At 30.9% G+C, this 21243-nt stretch overlaps 4 protein-coding genes across 11 annotated transcripts; 3 read left to right on the plus strand and 1 right to left on the minus strand.

Moving 5' to 3' along the window:
• The first annotated feature begins 96 nt into the window (after positions 1-96).
• LOC126914607 (ubiquitin-conjugating enzyme E2 J1-like) lies at positions 97-1944 on the plus strand. Its single transcript, XM_050718761.1, has 5 exons — positions 97-455; positions 754-959; positions 1040-1230; positions 1339-1456; positions 1526-1944. The coding sequence occupies exons 1-5, from the start codon at positions 419-421 to the stop codon at positions 1772-1774; spliced, it is 801 nt and encodes a 266-aa protein (XP_050574718.1). The 5' UTR covers positions 97-418; the 3' UTR covers positions 1775-1944.
• Positions 1945-3298: 1354 nt separating this feature from the next.
• On the minus strand, positions 3299-7489 carry LOC126914610 (uncharacterized). Its single transcript, XM_050718770.1, has 7 exons — positions 7341-7489; positions 6942-6993; positions 6801-6847; positions 6685-6718; positions 6414-6520; positions 6227-6339; positions 3299-6135 (listed from the first exon to the last, which is right to left on the minus strand). The coding sequence occupies exons 1-7, from the start codon at positions 7394-7396 to the stop codon at positions 5873-5875; spliced, it is 672 nt and encodes a 223-aa protein (XP_050574727.1). The 5' UTR covers positions 7397-7489; the 3' UTR covers positions 3299-5872.
• Positions 7490-7585: 96 nt separating this feature from the next.
• On the plus strand, positions 7586-12481 carry LOC126914583 (bis(5'-adenosyl)-triphosphatase enpp4-like). Of its 6 annotated transcripts, none has more exons than XM_050718704.1 (10): positions 7586-7733; positions 8231-8460; positions 8542-8782; positions 8893-8991; positions 9068-9431; positions 9515-9724; positions 9817-10071; positions 10132-10228; positions 11568-11639; positions 11784-12481. In XM_050718704.1, exons 2-10 carry the CDS (start codon positions 8339-8341, stop codon positions 11893-11895), a joined length of 1572 nt encoding a protein of 523 aa, XP_050574661.1. In that variant the 5' UTR covers positions 7586-7733; positions 8231-8338; the 3' UTR covers positions 11896-12481. The 6 variants fall into 6 exon arrangements, with proteins under 6 accessions (XP_050574661.1, XP_050574662.1, XP_050574664.1 ...); XM_050718705.1 differs by having other exon boundaries at positions 7674-7776; XM_050718707.1 differs by lacking the exon at positions 7586-7733 and adding an exon at positions 7746-7894.
• A 583-nt stretch (positions 12482-13064) lies between these two features.
• On the plus strand, positions 13065-20161 carry LOC126914600 (venom protease-like). Of its 3 annotated transcripts, XM_050718734.1 has the most exons (7): positions 13116-13237; positions 14075-14164; positions 14658-14960; positions 15118-15219; positions 15291-15427; positions 15775-15829; positions 19818-20161. In XM_050718734.1, exons 1-7 carry the CDS (start codon positions 13156-13158, stop codon positions 19919-19921), a joined length of 873 nt encoding a protein of 290 aa, XP_050574691.1. In that variant the 5' UTR covers positions 13116-13155; the 3' UTR covers positions 19922-20161. The 3 variants fall into 3 exon arrangements, with proteins under 3 accessions (XP_050574693.1, XP_050574691.1, XP_050574692.1); XM_050718736.1 differs by lacking the exons at positions 14075-14164; positions 14658-14960; positions 15118-15219; positions 15291-15427; positions 15775-15829 and adding exons at positions 18085-18174; positions 18659-18961; positions 19119-19220; positions 19292-19428 and having other exon boundaries at positions 13065-13237; positions 19763-20161; XM_050718735.1 differs by lacking the exon at positions 15775-15829 and having other exon boundaries at positions 19763-20161.
• The last annotated feature ends 1082 nt before the right edge of the window (positions 20162-21243 follow it).

A 21243-nucleotide genomic window follows, 5' to 3' on the forward strand; every position in this document is an offset into this window, starting at 1 on the left:
CTGTGTGAAATCCTAAGAAACGATGAAAAGAATCGTTTAGACATAGACAGAGCGTCTGGAAATTTCCGGAGATAATTCCTAGCGGAGTCAGCTCTTGCGCGTACTCGTAAACGAACAACTTCAAGCAGAGAAATTGACATAAGTGCGCGTGCACGGAATAAGCGCGGCCACTTTCACGTTATTTTTTGTGCATTTCTGTTCGCATCGCTCCTATTAGGCCACGTCAAAATTAATTTTTTCGTTATCTGAAGTGCAACGTGTAATTTTCCGATGATCGAATTCACCGTGGGGAAAAATGTGAAGAATGTATTGTAGCTGGCAACGTCGGTGTATCGAGGCTGTTTGACAAAACAGATAGTACTCAGCTCAAGTACTATTTTTATTCCAGTTGTTAACCTCGGTCGACACACTCGCGAAAATGTCATTCGAAGGGAAATACAACGCAAAAAGTCCCGGTGAGTTCTCGGCAGGGCGACAACTCTTTTTTATTTCGTTTATTCATCGTTACCATCACGATTCATAACAATAAATAATACACACTGCATACGTATTTCTACGATTCTACAAAACGCTTGTTATCTAGAAAAATTAGCTCCACGTTATACGTGTCGCCAAACTTCCTTCTACAATATGTATTCCGTGAAAATATATTTCATTTTCTTGAAATAATTATAACTGATTAAATGCATTTAATTATTTTTTATATGCAATGTCATATTGGTCTTTTACATCATCTAACAAATGAAATTTCAGCTGTGAAAAGATTAATGAGAGAGGCCCAAGAGCTTCACGAAGCTACGGAAGAATATTGTGCATCTCCTTTAGAAGATAATCTTTTTGAGTGGCATTTTACTGTGCAAGGACCACCATCCACAGACTTTGAAGGTGGTGTTTATCATGGCAGAATTTTATTGCCACCGGAATATCCTATGAAACCTCCAAATATCATATTATTAACAGTAAGCAATTTTAATACTAAATATCCTTGATTTTTAACTTATGCATTGGAAATAAAAGTATGTTTGATATGTCATTTTAGCCCAATGGCCGTTTTGAAACCAATAAAAAGATTTGCTTAAGCATTTCTGGACATCATCCGGAAACATGGCAGCCTTCATGGAGCATCAGAACAGCTTTATTGGCTTTAATTGCTTTTATGCCAACACCAGGAAATGGGACAATCGGATCTTTAGACTATAGTAAAGAGGAAAGGCAAAAACTTGCAAAAAAGTACTTGCAAAAAGTTGACATAATTTTACAATTTTAATACTGTTAATAAACATTACTAATAATAAGATTAAAAACATTAATAATGATTATAAAAATGTTCTGCCATAGATCACTAAACTGGCAATGCGATACTTGTGGGAAAGTTGTTGATTTATTGTCAAAGAACACAGTTAAAAAACCTATTACAGTAGAAGAACAAACTATGTTAAACACAATAGCATTAAAGGTACTTTTTTATTTATTATCATATCAATTCTGATAACGTGTCATGTATTTTAAAATATTGTACTTTTAGGCTGATGACTCACCAACATCAGACACATCTCTTTTAGTCAATTCAGATAGCGTTTCAGAAAATCAATTGAGACAACGTAGCATCGAGCCGATTACTAATGAGAATCAAGATCGACAGCAATCGGATGTCATAGTAAATCAACAGGTGGAAACAATGTCATCTTCGAACGATTTATTCTGGAGCATCCTGATCGCTTCCTTGGTGTCAGCGATAATTCTACTTGTTTTGCGACGGCTATTTCTCGTTTAAATTATTCTAAATGTAACAAAACGTTGTAATTGTAAGTATGTTAACAAAACAAAGTAAATTTTATACACATTTTATGAAACATTTTTAAAATTAGAAAAGGATGTCAAATTTATACACACTAGAAATAATCAGAACTTCATGGAAATAATATATGACAGAAAATGCACTGATATATTTACTTTAGTACACATCTGTCTCTTTGTCTTACTCTTACAAAAAAGTTGTTCACTACGGAATTTATTGTTTTGATGAGCATAAAAATGATAAGAATTATAAATTGCGTTAGTATTACTAGTATTTAATCGTCTTTTAGATGTCTTTATGTCTTTTTGATATACAATATATACTTACAAACTTTGATTTAAAAATAACTCTATTCTCACTAATAAAAGAGTTACAAATTGCATTTAACGCGCATATTTAGTTAATATCTTGCATATGACTCTTTAGTTATATATATATATATTAGATCAGTTTAAACAAATATATGTATTACTTTCATCAAAGTCTTATCATATCTGTACAAAAATGACCAAACATTTTTTAGTCAAATCTACTTTACAATAAAATTAACATCTTTCATGGAGGTAAATTTTAATTTCATATTGCTATAGTCTGAAACTATAATAATGTATTTTTTTCCTTCTTTGCTGTTATATAAATGTAGATAACTCATGTGTTAGAAATGTATATAACTAATATAAATTTAATATAAGTTAAACAAGTTATTATGTTGTATTTCACGAAACTGTGCACATAAAAATCAAAAAAAAATACACCAGTTATAAAAAAAATATTTAATTGCAGTACAAATATAATACCAATACTTTCTATCTTTCTCAATCCAAAAATGTATTCCATATTACAGAAATTATATATGTATATTACTCACATAATATTTAACTAATGCATAATTAAATATTAGTACTAGATATATGAATAATATACCCATATGTATTTAGACACTAAGATTTGGAGCACTGCATATTATGACCTGTTTTAAGCTTCAATATAATAATAAACATCTACAATTTTTTGCATTATAAATATACAAAAATAAAGTATCATGGGACCATACTAAACATGGTTTCATTATATTCATGTGTAATAGCTAATTAAAGGGAAATTAAAAATACGAGGGTACTCGGGTAGAAAGTACACCTTGTTTGTCATTTCTTCTTGCATGTACATAAAAATATAATAAAGTAATTATTTACTAAAGCATATAAACATATTCATTTTAACATCTATCATAACATAATAGTTTTCTTTTTAATTCATGTTCAACTTTATACTCGTTGGCCGATTTTTATATGTTGAATAAACATAATATGATAACCCTTAAAAAGAATTCGTATATCGAACAGAAACATGAATGAAAATGTATCTCATAAGGTCATGTGCAATGTTAAATTTAAAAACGATTCGTCATTGATGATAAATAAAATTTATGCAATTTATTGCATTTTATGCTATGATTCTATACGAAATTCCATTTAAACAAATAAAGATACTAATACAAGATACCGTGTTTTATAACGGTTTTATTACATATTTTATTTAATTATATCAATATTAATAATTGTATTGAATACGTAAGCAAACGATGTACAGTATTGATTTTTACATATCGCAAACCCACAATGAAATGTGAAAGGCTGTGCACGAAATATAAATATTATTTCGATCTCTAATGCTAGGCGCAGATAAATATATTCTTAAAGCCAACAGTGATAAATTTTGTTTACAACTTCAAAACTGATATAATTATAAATTAGTCCTCTATACGTGAAACATATATATAACGCTATTCAATATTTGGAGTCGAAAAATATCAATTAATTCTAGGATTAAATACAAAAATCGATCGATTGAAGTCAAATTCGCTATATAATCATAACTTACATAAAATAATCGTTTCATTACAAAGTATTAGCCATGAAAAGATTTAATACTGAAAATATTTTTGGTCCCTATTATGACGGAGCACTTAAAATTGTTGGAAATTATACTTTTGTATACACATTCGCTAAATAAACATTTGACAAATAATAAAAAATAATAAGCTTCTTGACACATATTTTGTACAGCACTAATTTGCGAAAACGAGAAAAGACAAGTTGCGTTTGAATTTAATATTCTTTGCCAATATTTTTTACATTAGAATCATCGAAGTATCAACTTTACTTAACTCTCATATAAATAATGTATTCATCATTTTTTTTATTGATATAGAAACAGATCGCAAGCGTTTTATAATCTTTCTCTTTTATCGTTTAAAGCACCTTTTCACTTTCCTCCATACTAATCAATACGCATCAGTTTGTATATTAGCATAGTGGACACATTTTGTGTTTAAGATTAACATAGGTATTAATGTTAAGCCACATATATTATGCTCAACTAATATTTCTGTGCGTTTATCATGCAATTTAATATAAACCTTTACAAACTTTACTTCTTTTTATTTATATATACATATATAATATGTATCACCAAAATTTAATTTCAATTTTTGGAATTTAAGATAAATTATGACGAGAGATAAAACCTCTGGAGTGCATAAACAGCCATGGCACTGAATCATTAACATACTGCATCTTTATCATTTAACATTTTCATTATCGTTAACGTTATTATTATCTATACGCTTGCTGCATATATTTTGATTCGCTCATGATGCAAATTATCAGCAAACTTATGATCTTACAAATTACGCAATTGTAAACGCAACAAAGTCGCAGACGTAATACAATCAAAGTTTACGAGCATATTAGCGAATTTTTATACGTTTTCTGTTTATTGTAAGGCAGCCTACCTCGGTTTGAAAACCATTTAACCATCGATAATCGACACTCTATCTATACTTGTAACCTAATCATCTCATAATAATTTAACTTCAGTAGAAACATGTTTTTGTACACCCAATATGTGTATCAACATTAATATTACATCGGTACCGCCTCATCCTCTCCCGCCCTCCCTTTCTCTCATTTCGGATTTTACGGAGATTCACAGAATTTCATTGTGACTAGACTTATTTAGACTATTTAATAGCCCTTCTTGTATAAAATATGGCTAATTATACCAACAACCAGCTACAAAAAAATTCCCTCCGGAAAAAACTGATCATAATTTCACTCGCAAAAAATATATTGCATTGATAGCACCTGATACATTTTATTTTTAATTTCCGTCTTAAAATTTTTTTTCCTATCTAAGTTAAATAATGCAAAGTGAACTTTCCAAACATAAGAAAATTTATATTGTTACTATGATGATATGTACTGTTTAACCATTTGAAGCACAATTGGCCATTTATATAGGTCCTTTTTTGCTATGGTATTTGGATAGAAAATTCATCTTTTATACAAAATTAAAAAATGAAACAATTTTTCTTTTCGTGTTACTTTTTTATGCTTCAAAAGGTTAAAGTAGTATAATATGACACTGTATGACGGTATGTGTATGTAAAAAACGAGATCAATATCGTTCACAGCAAACTAATCTAATGAAAGAAAAAATCTTTGGTTTAGAAATAAATAAGTAATATGAGTATTAGATAAAGTGTTAAAATAATATTAAAAAATGAGGTTCTTTTAAAAGATGTGATACAAAAATTATCAATAAGAAGAAAGTTATTGTCTCGTGGAAGTCGAGCGAAATCAGAATAAAAGTATTCGAATACGTCGCAGAATTACACAATGCAATATATAATATCCTCATCTTTATTTTTTAAACTCAAGGTGTCAAATGAAAGTTTTTTACGAGTGTAAAAAATATATATATGCATAATATAAAAAATTTTCGTTTTTAGTTGGCAATTTTTTTTAGTAATAAACTGCTGAAAAGTATTAGCAGATAATATACCTTTCTTTAAAATCTATGTGAATTATATTAACTTATACATGTATGTATATATACCTTGAAACAATATAAATATATCTTCATATTGTTTCAACAATACAAATATTGAAACAATAAAATCTTTTTTTTTTGCTTCCTAAAAGTACTTTATATATGTTAATTCCGTTGTGTACTCTTTTTTTGTAATACAAAAATACAAACAATCCTGTTTAATTGTAAATGCATTATTTATCAACTAGCATTAGTCCATTCTCCTGTTTCCTTTAATGCTCTATCTGTTAATCTTTCTATTTCAGTCAAAAGCTGTTCAGTCTCTAAATCAACACATACCATATCGGCTTCTACCGGATCCCATTCTAAACTATTTGGTGTCGACACCCTAGACCAAGGAGATGCTGTCAAGCTAGAGGGTTGGCTATTATTTACTGATGTTTGAGTTATAGAACCATCTGTACTCTCAACTTTTTCATTGTCTATAACTGGCAGAGGCATTCCTAAACATACAATAATTTTTTTTCCTTTTATATCTTGTAAATATATAATGTGTATAACTTTAGATGTTCATAATTAAAAACATTCCTTTACCTTCATGTTCCCATTCCAAATCTAATGATGAGCCAGGAGTGGAAGAAACGCATGTTTGTTGCTTCATTAATGTTCTTGCATCAAGAATTTGAAGTGGAGTATCTAGACCAGAACTAATAAAATATTTTATTGCAGTTAGTTACTGTTTTGTAGTGTACTGTTTTAGTAATTCAGATAGGCATTGTACCTTGTAGAAGCATCATTCCTAGAGTTTAATCTGGCATATTTATTAGTACCCTTTGACCATGCTCCATCTTCCAATAATTCCAATGTTACAGGAACCCCATGTTTTTTCTACAAATATGTTATAAAAATTGAAAACATTTTCTTGATAATAAGAAAGTAATAGTTAAATAGAGTCATTGAACAGTGTAATTAGAATTAATAATCACATTAATAAATAGACTTACTATGCTCAATAAAATATAAAAAAAACTCTAATAGACTAATCCATTTACCTTGAACCGGTTTAAGGAGAGAAACGATAACAGGCTATCCAGGAAGCATAACAATGAAGCATGTAATTAATACAACAAAAATGAAACATTGCCCTAAGCTCAATACAATTTCTTACGTTTTTGATCCTCTAGGTTGGTCTGCATCTCCTTTGTCATCTATAAACTACAAAAAATTGATTTTAAATAATGAATGACTTCATTATTTTATCATTAGCAGGATCATTAAAATCTTCGATCAACTGCAAAATTATATGTACCTCAACTTGTTCGTCTCCTTGGTAGGACATACTGGTGTGTCTTTGATAAAACCTTAAATTCAAATATATACTACATTAAAAAAAGAAGAGATATATATAATATAATAATGAAAATAGGAATATTTGACAAAATTAATAGACTGTTGATATTTATATATCTATGAGAAATTGATAGTTGCAAAAATATATAGAATGCATATAATATATAAAACTACATTAAATATCCAAAATAAAGTGCTTATTTAATAGGTAAAACAAATCTCTATTTAAGTTTAATTTCTTTAGCTATATTCATAGATATATGAAGTTGAATAAACATCCATAGTCTGGAGATGAATGTCAGATGAAGATACCTGAAAAGATGCATTTTTATTTTGAAATAAAAGGTACACTTCTAACCTGTACGATAAGGAGTCTGTAACTTTGGAAATGCAGCGGCCGAAACAGGCCCCCATGACCTGTTAACACACGGCGTATCGCCGTCATCTAACTGATGTAGGCGTTCAAATACCGATATTTAATTTTCACGTGATACGTGAAGGATAATGGGAATAAGAAATGATATTTCATACGAAGATAAGGATAATATCAAACGCGATTCATCTCCTTCGAATACAATGCATCGTAGCAGACCGTGACTTCGAGCATCTGTCAGTCGCATAGCATACTTGAATACACTCTTGTCCGCTGGAGTTTTATTTAACACGCTTGCGTCCAAAAAACAAGTTCGCCAACATTCCAAAAACGAGAAAGGATTTCGTACAGAAACTAACTCAATTATTTTCTAACTATGTAAGAGCCAAAAAATCAGCTATCATCTTAAAACGTATTCGCTGTACGTTTATCTACGTGTAGATAGTAAAAGAATATTTAAGATTTCGTTGAGTTCGCTTTAGTATTCGTATTTAAAGTATATGTTCGTTTAACAAGTTCGTCGGCGCAAAAAGATAGTGGTATGATTAGTATAGAGTAGAAAGGGTTGTGTCATTACTTTATATATAGTTTTATAGTTCATGAGAAATGAGGGAGTGTTTAGTATTTGGCAAACGGTGTCCGTGAGTAGGAATTAACTAATGTTTCTAATATTTTTTTATCATGTGAAACAACCATCTGGTCATTTTCAATTGGTATCGTTCGATGGAATTTTTTAGAAACTATCAAATCGCGAAATTATGTCTATGTGTACGATCGGATAGATTGATTCAGAAATAAGATCTTTTTTATTAAAAAAATATATATACTTACTGTGGCAGTTATCAATAACTGGATATTTTTAACTTTCAATCCAGGTCGAAGAAGATTCATTACTGAAATGCTTTTAAAAGCATGAAGGAGATAGAATAATTATCATTAGCTAAGCACGATAACGATTCTTCTTGTTAAAGAACGATTTATACATGTTCACTATGAATTCTGTAACCATATTTACTTCGTTACTTGTTATGTTACTTAGTGTGAAGCATGGATTATTGATATCGCAACATCCAAAGTTGTTAGTAATATCATATGATGCATTCAGGTATTTTAGATGTTATTACTTTTTAATTTTTACTTGTATGTAAACGATTGGTTTAATTGAATAATTTTTTTTGTTTCATAGGTATGACTATTTTGACAGAACACCATTTATGAATAAACTGAAACATGAAGGCACATATGCGGATTACATGATGAATATTTTTGTCACAAAAACATTTCCTAATCATCATACAATGGCCACAGGATTGTATGCAGAAACACATGGAGTTGTGGATAATGAATTTTATGATCCTGCTTCAGGAAATACAACAAAATATTCATATAATTTGTATCATTATGATAATAGAATTCTTCCTATTTGGGTATGTGACAAGTATGACACATAAATACATACATTATTTTGGTCATCATACTAGTCATATTTATTGTATTTTATACATATTTTATAGAACTATTTTGTATGTTTGTTTAGACTGTTAACCAAAAGGCTGGTGCACAAAGAAGAAGTGGCACAATGATGTGGCCTGGTGGCATTTATGAATATCAAGGAATCTCCCCTACGTTTGCTCAGGTATATATCTTTGACTATACTCTATTGAAAATATATAATTATTAGAATATGAATAATTAATTTTTAATTCTATCAGAATTTTAATGAGACTGTACCTTGGGAAGAAAGAATTGATACCTTGATATCATGGTTTGTACATCCTATACATCCAATAAATTTTGGAATATTATACATTGAAGAGCCAGATTATCATGGTCATGTGATTGGAATAAAAGGACCTCAATTTAATGATATTCTTAGGAAGTTAGATAATATAACTAGATATCTTCACAATAAGATAGAATACCATGGTTTACATGATCTTAATGTTGTTCATTTGAGTGATCATGGAATGGCAACTGTTAAGTTAGACAGGATAATAGATCTAACAAAGTATATTAACAGCACTGATTACAAATTTGTGGGTACTTCACCAGGATTACACATTTTCCCTAATCCTGGTATGTTGATTCATCATATGAACTATTAAGTTTGTTTAAATTATTAATAAGAGATTAAGAAAATAAACAAGTAAATTTTTTAGGCAAAGAAGAAATAATTTATCAGAAATTAAAGCAAGCAGCATTGAAATCGAAGACGTTTAGAGTTTTCAAAAGGAATGAAATTCCGAAAAAATATCACTATGGAAATAATACGCGTGTTGGTCCTATCTTTGTCATTGCTGAAATTGGATATGCATTTCAAAATCTCCTTGATAACATAGAATATTATAAGAAAAAGTTCAATATTACAGGTAGAATATAATTCATAACACAGAATTACTAATTAAAGTATATATTAAAAATTAAAGGTATATATTAAATTTTATGGGGTATTTATGTTTAGTAACCAGTGATTCAGAATTTGGTCTTCATGGCTACGATAATGAGGCTATAGAAATGCATCCTTTCTTCTTCGCAAATGGTCCTGCATTTATGCCTAAGTGCAAACTCGAACCTTTTAATAATCTAGATTTATTTCCGCTATTTTGTAAAATACTCGATCTACAATGTCCCATAGGGAATGGTACTATATCACATCTAACCAAGTGCCTTAAGAAACATCAACAGGATATCACAGTGATCGCGTATCGACTGATATGTAAGTAAACATTATGCGTCATTGTTATGCACAGTTATTTACCATCTTCTATTAATTCAGTTGTAGCCACTACAATATCTATGACACTGGTAGTAATTATAGGAGCAATAATAATGTTCTATATGAGGAAACGGCGAGTAGGAGCAAAAAGTTACAGGTAAATCAAAGTATATGTTATTCGTGATTTGAAGAAAAAGTTAAGTTACTAATTTGGAATTTTTTGATAAATAACTATAAGAAATGTATTTGATTTCGGGTTTGCCAGAAATTGAAGTTTAAGAAACATTTTAATTATACAATATTGATATTTTGATTTTTCAGGAGATATTATCCGGTGGATGGGTAATATGTAAAAAATATCAAGCAATATATGAATTTTCATATTGCATAGAGATAACAAAATGAATTCAAAAAAATGACGACACAGTAATAAGAAATAGCATCGTGATGAAGAATACATAAACATAATTTCATTTTTTATAAATAAAGTTATATTGTTTCAAACTTTGAAATATAGCAAAACGTTTAATTAGAATTTTAATCTTTTTAAACAATTATTATTTTAGAATTAATTTTAACACTTAGCCAACCGAATAGGGAGATCTCTCCCCTCTGTGAAGTACATCGCTGCGTGACCGAACGGGGAGATCTCCCTTTTTGACTTCAGCAATGCGTTTTCTTTTCTTTTTTTTTTTTTTTTTTTTTATTATTATTAGTTATTGTTTACCTTGAATTCTTCCCAATTAATTGGGCCACTTTTTCTGCTTTTATAAGGTACAGTATATCATAAAATACACCAGTTTAGTGGTGTTAGATTGAAAAGTTACACTATCAGTTATGACTAAATGAAGTTATAATCGAACGATATCACACTGTAAAAAAAATATTAAAATACATTATGAATTTTTAATTTCATGTTCAAATCGTTTTATTTATTTTTAGTCATTTTTAATGCTTTTAATTTTACCTATATTTTTTAATACTTTTAATATATACTATTAATTTGATGTTTTGTATAAACAATATGTGAAATCGTTAAACAAAATCATTACCGCAAAATATAATTGATTTAAATAATTTTTAGATTTCTTTGTTTTTTAAATAATGAATATTAGTTCTTGATACTTGGAAAAATGCGCGGTAGACAGCGTATAAGTGACTTATCCATTGCAGTGAGAGACGTATAGCTCGCTGTGGTGCGCGCGGTTGACTAAGTGTTAATTGTATCGTACATATTTTTAAATCCGTGCAAGGACATATGTAATTTTAAACTAGTTAGTATTAGGAAATTACTAAATATGAATAGTACGTGAAAAGTTGCAATGTAATAACTATCAAAGCACAATAAGAATAAATTCTTTAGTAAAAAACGAAAGCTACATTTCTCATTTATATGTTTACAAAGAAATCCATAATAAAAAGGAGTTGCTTCCTAACACTTTTCTTCCTTATAATGCCAATGTCAATAATAACCAGGTTCGACTTTTTGTTTTTAGAAGAATACTGGAAGATTTGGAAGCACAGTACCATTGGGATGAAAATCACGATATTGAAAATGATACTTGCAAGTAAATTTCCAAAAAATTTGTTTTCAAGTTTTTGCTTTCTATTTCACATTAAAAGAGAGGGGTGCTTTCTTTTTCTGCAAGACAAAACAAAAATTCTAAATCTCGTATTAATAAATCATGTTAATAATTTATTTCTCTTTTCAGATTAAACAATTTTCCAGATTTATTCGTAATTTCTTGCTACGCGAAGAATAGACTTTCACATGCATATAAAGGAAATATTAAGTATAGGAAAACTCTTTTTCATTGTAGGTGACATATACTTCATTTATTGCGCGGTTGTATGTATTTTTGAACACATATAAATGAGAAACTATTCCTGTGATAAAAAAGGAAGCAAAATTGATATCTTTGAACGACTTTAAATAACGTATATAAACTTATGAACAATCAGTCATCATTAATTCGTATTTTAGGTGTACACACAGATTTATTAGATCTTCCATAAAATGTACTTCCTGTACGAATCTTTTATTCTTCCAATTTTTGCGATACTATGTCTTATATAATAACTGTATGTATTGAACATAATATGAATGATTCGAAAATTACCTCGAACGACATTAATTGTCTTTATACTTATAACAATACCGAAATTACACGTAAAAGTGGAAGAATACTATACATGTGTGAATTATTTATTGTTTTAATCCAAATCATAACAGTATAATCAGTATGGTCAGTATTATTCTAGAAATTAGATTCTAACATAATTTATTCTATAAGCAGGATATTTTACAAAATTCAACTTACAGATCAAACTTACTTATTATAATAGTGCACCACCAATATCAAAATTCGTATGTAAATAAATCAGTTGTAAATAAATGATATAATCGTAACATCATCGTCTTTTTTCTTTCATCAGAATTATAGTAGCAAGTACTCATTCTTTTAATTTGTAACACGACGAGATGGCTTTACAAAGATTCCGTGAGCGTGTCAACGGGGGTACTTAAAATATTCGTGGGAAAATACAGGAGAGGTACCATGTACTATTCGTTGTTCATTGGTTTTTGATAATTCCGTGCCAACAAATCAATCACTTTTAAGATCAATTAAAGTTGTACGTGCAACACGAGCAGCTTTTATCGTAGAAGTAACTTTTATGTGATGTGTTACGTATAAAAGTTTTTATTTCTGTTGTGTACCACGTTATTTCTATTTTGTGAATGTTAGTAGTACAGCTATTGATAATGCGCGATAAAATATGCTATATAATTGATAATCATAAGTAATAATTGCAAGTGAAGTGACAAGGTGATGGTATAAATAGGTGCTTAGATGGGAGTTGGTAGAAGTGTATCTTTGTTTTTCAAGAATGGTGAGGTAAGCAGGAACCAATATACAATAAGACTCGAATTTATATAGAGGATTTAGATATAAATCATTCAACCATCCTATGCGCGATCATGCTTCGTTTCTGATGTAAATTCGACATATCATGCGAACTAAGCTTCTTTTATTGCTATCAGTTCCGCGTCCTTTCAATTCGTCACTGTTTTATTTTAGGACAATGTCGGGCTTCAAGATGCTGTATCTATGTTTGGCGTTAATTGTCCTCCTACATGCATTAGTTCACGAGGCGTCTGTTGAAGGTTTGCACTTTAAGTTGTCTTTTTCCATGTACATCAGATTCCAGTATGGTCCCATGAAATCATGTCGACTTTACGATGATATTTTTCTATCGAGGATCGAATTATCATCGTATAGCAAACAATACGTACCTACAATTATCTACGTATATTCGTCTTTCCGGGTATCGCACATCAATTGCTAAGTTCGAGTCGATCGAGAATCAGAAAAGTAATCCATATCTTGCGCGGGAAAGTACACAACGAAGTTTACCCAGAGGCAAATACGTATCCTCCGATGTATTTTCTGAAGAACCAATCGATGATAACAATATTTGATGTAAAGTAACATAAGCGTTCGATCGTAGCAAGAACATTTATGATTACGTTATTTCGAGGTGTCAGGATTTACTGTGCATCTGAAGGAACGAGACAAGAGAACATTAACTAAGACTTCACATTTGTATAAACTCCCAAGCTTTTTATTTAATGGCTGACGAAGTTAATTATAATATAAGAATATTCCAGACACATACTTCATACTTTCGGACTTCATATTTTCTATTTTAATATTGTCGTCGTGTTAATAATTCTATGATCTAGTATAAGAATAAATATCTACTTATGAAGACGAATGAAGTATCTGCAGTGTAACTATATTGTTAATGATAGGAGAAGCGTGTAATCGGACGGTATACGATGTGAACGAAGTATCAGGAATAATGGTTAATATTGCATAAAGAAGACAAAACATTATTATGAAAAGTTTTAATCAATTCGTTAACCAGAGAAGACGAATTAATTCGTCATTCTACTGTCAATTCCCTAAATATAATAATTTAATCTATAAATGTTTTATAGCAACCTCGTATGGGCCCTTGCGTCCACCACACTGTGGTTTTAGCAATATTACGCATACCAGGGTGGTTGGTGGTAAACCAGCTAAACTTGGTACGTTTCATCTCTTTCTTTATGATTAATAATAAGCGATTTACTGCGAAGCCTGAACTTTAAAGGCACTAAACAACATATCAAAGTACGTTTCAATTACAATAAATAATAAGTTCAATAAATTACTTATTAATTTGAATTATTTCTTTCTTTTACTTCGCGTTAGAAAGGCTATCTTTCTACTTGAAATTAAAAATCAACATATGAGTAATGAATGTGGATAGCGATCAAAAAGTATTCAGGATGAAATTACATATTTGAACTTTATAGTTCAGTATAGTTCAAGTAGAAATTATGTAGAATTACATAATAATTTTTATTCCAATGAAGTCAAAATTTAATTTCTCTCTTAATCAGATTTCTATTTGAGAGTATTTGTACGTATGTAGTTATCGTATTCTGCATGATCGAATGTCCAATGGATAACAATAGTTTCTAACTCATCACGCGAGAAAAAGTATGTATGTTCACACATATAACTATTGCGTTTTAGGTGCTTGGCCATGGATGGTTGCATTAGGTTTTCGTACTTCTAGACGCCCAAAGAATGATCCAGACTGGAAGTGCGGAGGTTCCCTGATATCAGCTAGGCATGTTCTGACAGCAGCACATTGTGCAATACACCGTTCATTGTACGTGGTTCGTATCGCGGATTTAAATCTAAAACGAGATGACGACGGAGCGCATCCTATTCAAATGGGACTCGAATCCAAACTAATTCATCCTAATTATACTTTCCTGGAACACCATGATGATATAGCTATTCTTAAATTGGAGAGAGATGTACCATTTTCGGGTAAGTCGTCAAATATTGCTGAGTTTCTAATATTCATGCTATGGAGTATTACTAAACTATCATTTCTTTCAATTTTTTATCATAAAACATGTAAAATTCTTTCTCATACTTTTCGTCAACCGTTTCCTTCGCTATCATTTATTTCCTCATTTTTCAGACTACATACGTCCCATTTGTCTCCCTATAGAGGAGTCCCTTCGAAATAACAACTTCATGGGCTACAACCCCTTCGTTGCTGGATGGGGAAGATTAAAGTATAGTAAGCGATACTAATTTTATAATAAAATTAAACAGTTTCAGTTTTAAATGTCTTTCTCATTTTCTTCGCAGACGGACCACGAAGTGATGTATTAATGGAAGTACAAGTGCCAGTGGTTAGCAACGCCGTATGCCAAAAGGCTTATAGCGACGCTTCTGATACAGTAATATGCGCCGGATACACTGAGGGTGGAAAGGATTCTTGTCAAGTAATGAAATTACAGATTTAATATAAATTATACGGTGTCTGAAGACACGTCAATTCGAATCAACATCAAATCGACGTCTTAAACGTTAAAAATGGTAGATAAACACAATTTAATATTTTTGCCCATTTCTCACACAACATTACGGTATTTAATCTCATTTCCTTCTAATCTTAGTTTTACTCAAAATACATATAATGCGTACATCATAAACTGAAATATTTCAATACATAAAGTAATGATAGATTATTACTGTATGAAAGTATAATTTCAATATAACTCGAGTGAAATATTTCAACTTTGATTAAAAGCTTTAAGCATTAAAATTAAAAATGTAACAATCGTTCCAGGGTGACAGCGGAGGACCACTGATGATACCACAAAACTTCACCTTTTATGAAATAGGTGTTGTGTCTAATGGTCATGAGTGCGCTTTACCTAGATATCCTGGTGTTTACACTAGGGTCACGTCCTACCTCGATAGCTTTATCCTCCCAGCGTTGAAATAATATATTTATTATTAGTGCATAAATATCATTTTTGGCGTACGAAAAGTAAAGTTGGAATTTATTATTGTGGTGATTAGAGGCAGCTCAAATTTATATTGGTTTGTACGTTACGTGTTATAGCCTTAAAATGCACGAAATATACCTTTGAAACGACACTAATTTTTTAGGCACGCTGCAGGTCCTCTTTTTGATGGTAATAATAAATCAATTTTTGCAAAGATTTTGTATTATATCTAGAAGAAACAGTTCTTTAATAGTCACGCATTCAATAAAACCGCAAAGTCCAGTTTGTAATCAACTGTCTGGTCTATACTTCTTTCCTCCGTCAATCTGCTCACAAATCGTGAGTGTTTGAACGTGTATACTAATCGTATCTATACCGAAAGTAAAGCAGAAAGAATACTATGCACGATATATCAGAGAATATATTGAAGATTTATTACGATTATAAAGGAATATAAGGGTTACAATGGCAACGAAACACTCGTTTACGTTTTTAATAATTTGTATATCCCCAGCTTTCTAAAAACTAGCTATGCAAATGCAATCTAATATATGTATTATGGGATACAGGCTTTCTCTCTGACGTAAAAAATCTGATGATCGTAAATCATAACTTAGAATATTTTGATTAGTAGAACCGTAAGATACTTGCTGGATTCTGCGAATGTGAAAACATAGGGAATTCCATCGAAATATTCGTGGGAAAATACAGGGGGGTGCCTCGTACTATTCGTTGTTGATTGGTTTTCATTAATTCCGTGCCAACAAATCAATCACTTTTAAAATCAGTTGAAGTTGCACGTGCCACACGAGCAGCTTTTATCGTAGAAGTAACTTTTATGTGATGTGTTACGTACAAAAGTCTTTATTTCTGTTGCCACGTTATTTCTGTTTTGTGAGTTTTAGTAGTACAGCTATTGATAATGTGCGATAAAATATACCATATAATGGACAATTGTAAGTGATAATTGCAAATGAAGTGACATGGTTATGATATAAATAGGTGCTTAGTTGGACGTTGGTAAAAGTATATCTTTATTTTTCAAGAATGGAAAGGTAAGTAGGAACCTGTATATAATAAGATTCGAATTAATAGAGAGAGTTTTGTTATAAATCACTGAACCATCCTATGCGCGATCGTGCTTCGTTTCTGATGTAAATTCAACATATCATGCGAACTAAGCTTCTTTCATTGCTATCAGTTCCGTGTCCTTTCAATTCGTCACTTTTTTATTTTAGGACAATGTCGGGCTTCAAGATGCTGTATCTATGTTTGGCGTTAATTGCCCTCCTGCATGCATTAGTTCACGAGGCGTCTGCTGAAGGTTTGCACTTTAAGTTGTCTTTTTCCATGTACATCAGATTCCAGTATGGTCCCATGAAATCATGTTGATTTTAAGATGATATTTTTCTATCAAGGATCCAATTATCATGGTATAGCAAACAATATGTACCTACAATTATCTACGTATATTCGTCTTTCCGGGTATCGCACACCAATCGCTAAGTCCGAGTCGATCGAGAACCAGAAAAGTAATCCATATCTTGCGCGGGAAAGTACACAACGAAATTTACCCAGAGGCAAATACGTATCCTTCGCTGTATTTTTTGAAGAATCAATCGACGATAACAATATTTGATGTAAAATAACATAAGCGTTTGATCGTAGCAGGAACGTTTATGATTACGTTACTTCGAGGTCTCAGAATTTATTGGGCACCTAGAAGGAACGAAACAAGAGAACGTTACCGGGGACTTCACATTTTTATAAACTTCCAAGCTCTTTATTTAATGGATGATAAAGTTAATTATAATATAGGGATATTCCAGACACATGTTTCATACTTCCGGACTTCATATTTTCTATTTTCGTGTTGTCGTCGTGCTAATAACTATATGTTATAGTATAAAAATAAATATCTACGTTATGAAGATGAATGAAGTATCTGCAGTGTAACTATATTGTTAATGATAGGAGAAGCGTGTAATCGGACGGTATACGATGTGAACGAAGTATCAGGAGTAATGTATCATAAAACATTATTATGAAAAGTTTTAATCAATTCGTTAACCAGAGAAGACGAATTAATTCGACATTCTACTGTCAATTCCTTAAATATAATAATTTAATCTATAAATGTTTTATAGCAACCTCGTATGGGCCGTTGCGTCCACCACATTGTGGTTTCAGCAACGTTACACACAATAGGATTGTTGGTGGTAAACCAGCTAAACTTGGTACGTTTCATCTCTTTCTTTCCGATTAATAATAAGCGATTTACTGCGAAGCCTGAACTTTAAAGGCACTAAACAGCATATCAAAATACGTCTCAATTACAATAAATAGTAAGTTCAATAAATTACTTATTAATTTGAATTATTTCTTTCTTTTACTTCACGTTAGGAAAGCTATCTTTCTACTTGAAATTAAAAATCAATATAAAGGTAACAGATGTGGATGGCGATCAAAAAGTGTTCAAGAAGAAATAACATATTTGAAATTAATAGTTCAGCATAGTTCAAGTAGAAGTTATGTAGAATTATTTAATAATTTTTATTCCAGTAAAGTTAAAATTTAATTTCTCTCTTTATCAAATCTCTATTTGAGAGCATTTTACGTATGTACCTATTGTCTTCTACATGATCGAATATCGAATAGATAATAATAGTTTTTACGCGAGAAAAATTGTGTATGTTCGCAACTATAACTATTGCGTTTTAGGTGCTTGGCCATGGATGGTTGCATTAGGTTTTCGCAACTACACAAACCCAGAGGCGGGTCCGGAATGGCATTGCGGTGGTTCCCTGATATCGGCTAGGCATGTTTTGACCGCAGCACATTGTGCAATACGCAGTGATTTGTACGTGGTTCGTATCGCGGATTTAAATCTAAAACGAGATGACGATGGAGCGCATCCTATTCAAATGGGATTCGAATCTAAACTAATTCATCCTAATTATATTTCCGGACAACACCCCCATGATATCGCTATTCTTAAATTGGAGAGAGATGTAACATTTTCGGGTAAGTGGTCAAATATTGTTAAGTTTCCAATATTTATGCTATGGAGTATTACTAAACTATCATTTCTTTCAATTTTTTATCATAAAACATGTAAAATTGTTTCTCATACTTTTCGTCAACCGTTTCCTTCGTTATCATTTATTTCCTCATTTTTCAGACTACATACGTCCCATTTGTCTTCCCATAGAGGAGTCCCTTCGAAATAACAACTTCGTGGGCTATAATGCCTTTGTTGCTGGATGGGGAAGATTAGAATTTGGTAAGCGATACTAATTTTATAATAAAACTGAACAGTCCTAGTCTTAAATGTCTTTCTCATTTTCTTCGTAGACGGACCATATAGTGATGAATTAATGGAAGTACAAGTGCCAGTACTTAGCACAGCCGAATGCCAACAGGCTTATGCCGGCGTTTCTGATAAAGTAATATGCGCCGGATACGCTGAGGGTGGAAAGGATGCTTGTACGGTAATTAAATTACAGATTTAATATAAATTATACGGTATCTGAAGACACGTCAATTCGAATCAACATCAAATCGACGTCTTAAACATTAAAAATAATAGATAAACACAATTTAATATTTTTGCCCACTTCTCACACAACATTACGGTATTTAATCTCATTTCCTTCCAGTATTAGTTTTACTCAGAATACATATAATGCGTACATCATAAACTGAAATATTTCAATACATAAAGTAATGATAGATTATTACTGTATGAAAGTATGATTTCAATATAACTCGAGTGAAATATTTCAACTTTAAGCATTAAAATTAAAAATGTAACAATCGTTCCAGGGTGACAGCGGAGGACCACTGATGATACCACAAAACTTCACCCTTTATGAAATAGGTGTTGTGTCTTTTGGTTATCTCTGCGGTTTACCTGGATATCCTGGCGTTTACACTAGGGTCACGTCCTATCTCGACAGCTTTATTCTCCCAGCGTTGAAATAATACAATTATTAAGGTTTATATCATTTTCCGCGTACAAAAAAGAAAAAGTTGGACTATACTACTGTAGCTAGTTGGACTACACTACTATAGCTATAGAGGTAGCTCAAATTTATATTGTCTTTTATATCACGAATTATAGTGTTAGAATGCGCAAAATATGACTTTTAAATGACATTAATTTTTCATGCTTCTCTTTGTTTGATGGTAATAATAAATCAACTTTCAGAAAGCTCCTACAAATTTTGTTTCTGATGTATCAAGACTATGATTGTATATTCCACTTAGAACGTATACTTCTTATATGTATATACAAAATTTCGTACTGCTCTGAAACATTGCATAAGATAGAGAGCTTCGAGAGGTTCGGACACAGAAAGTCCATGAAATACAAAATCAGTTTCGCGTGTCCTAAAACTATGTTTTATTCGTTAAAAGCATCCTGTCTATTCATGCAATCACGTGCATCCTCGGAACTTTACTTATTCCTTTATCACTTCCCAATTAAATTCATTATTTCTGCATTTTAGCTAGATATAAGAGAAGTTTCCATTCAGCCAAAAGTATACTTACACATTACAGATACTTACGGACATAAATTCCCAAACTATTATGACAAATAAAAAACCTTATACTATTAAATCTGTTTGTATTTTGTTGAATGAGAATACATATACATTACAATGAGAATACATATACAATACATATACATATACATTACCTTTGTATCCCCTTGAACGCTTCAATATTGCTCGTATAAACTTGTGGAGGATTGGTCGAGGATAGATAATGTGAAATAACGAGAGCGAGAAATTGCTGTCGCAACCCGTTAAATATATTTGGAATAAATAAATAAATTAATTAATACATAGCCGTAAACGTGAGTCGCTGTGTCTAATCACCGCGGTTACTTGTCCATTCTGCAATATCCACATTTGTACTGATAATCATATTTGTACTAGTAAATATCTTCTCTATTGCATAACAACAACGTCTAATCCAAATGAGGATTCGTTTCACGCCCCTAATCCTAACCGTAAACTTAACGCCAACCCGACATATATATCCTTTTACCAGTATGAAAATTACACGGTCGACATTACAATTTAATTTAAATTTTATACATTTTATGTTGTGATTGAAAGTTTATTTGATTGAATTGTGATATTTTTATTAAAATCAAAATTTTTAATATTTATTTAGTATTTCAGTTAGAATTTTAATTCAGAAAAAGAATAAATTTCTGCATGAAAATTAAAAAGACTTGGAATTTCAATTTAGTTCGAAAGCTTAAGTGTTAAATACTTCTATGTTCCGTCCTTTGG

Source organism: Bombus affinis, chromosome 3 (assembly GCF_024516045.1).
Source record: "Bombus affinis isolate iyBomAffi1 chromosome 3, iyBomAffi1.2, whole genome shotgun sequence".
NCBI classification, from domain to species: domain Eukaryota; kingdom Metazoa; phylum Arthropoda; class Insecta; order Hymenoptera; family Apidae; genus Bombus; species Bombus affinis.

What these genes read in the sequence shown, in the direction of transcription:
- LOC126914607 (XM_050718761.1), top strand. Translation starts at nt 419, where the DNA reads ATGTCATTCGAAGGGAAATACAACGCAAAAAGTCCCG. An exon ending in CAAATATCATATTATTAACA is followed by an intron (nt 960 to 1,039) that starts GTAAGCAATTTT and finishes ATGTCATTTTAG; the next exon opens with CCCAATGGCCGTTTTGAAAC. An exon ending in AGGCAAAAACTTGCAAAAAA is followed by an intron (nt 1,231 to 1,338) that starts GTACTTGCAAAA and finishes GTTCTGCCATAG; the next exon opens with ATCACTAAACTGGCAATGCG.
- LOC126914610 (XM_050718770.1), bottom strand. Translation starts at nt 7,396, where the DNA reads ATGGGGGCCTGTTTCGGCCGCTGCATTTCCAAAGTTACAGACTCCTTA. An exon ending in AAGGAGACGAACAAGTTGAG is followed by an intron (nt 6,848 to 6,941) that starts GTACATATAATT and finishes AATTTTTTGTAG; the next exon opens with TTTATAGATGACAAAGGAGA. An exon ending in TCTCCTTAAACCGGTTCAAG is followed by an intron (nt 6,521 to 6,684) that starts GTAAATGGATTA and finishes ACATATTTGTAG; the next exon opens with AAAAAACATGGGGTTCCTGT.
- LOC126914583 (XM_050718704.1), top strand. Translation starts at nt 8,339, where the DNA reads ATGTTCACTATGAATTCTGTAACCATATTTACTTCGTTACTTGTTATG. An exon ending in ATAGAATTCTTCCTATTTGG is followed by an intron (nt 8,783 to 8,892) that starts GTATGTGACAAG and finishes ATGTTTGTTTAG; the next exon opens with ACTGTTAACCAAAAGGCTGG. An exon ending in GAAAAAGTTCAATATTACAG is followed by an intron (nt 9,725 to 9,816) that starts GTAGAATATAAT and finishes ATTTATGTTTAG; the next exon opens with TAACCAGTGATTCAGAATTT.
- LOC126914600 (XM_050718736.1), top strand. Translation starts at nt 13,084, where the DNA reads ATGCGAACTAAGCTTCTTTTATTGCTATCAGTTCCGCGTCCTTTCAAT. An exon ending in TGGTAAACCAGCTAAACTTG is followed by an intron (nt 18,175 to 18,658) that starts GTACGTTTCATC and finishes ATTGCGTTTTAG; the next exon opens with GTGCTTGGCCATGGATGGTT. An exon ending in GTGGAAAGGATGCTTGTACG is followed by an intron (nt 19,429 to 19,762) that starts GTAATTAAATTA and finishes CAATCGTTCCAG; the next exon opens with GGTGACAGCGGAGGACCACT.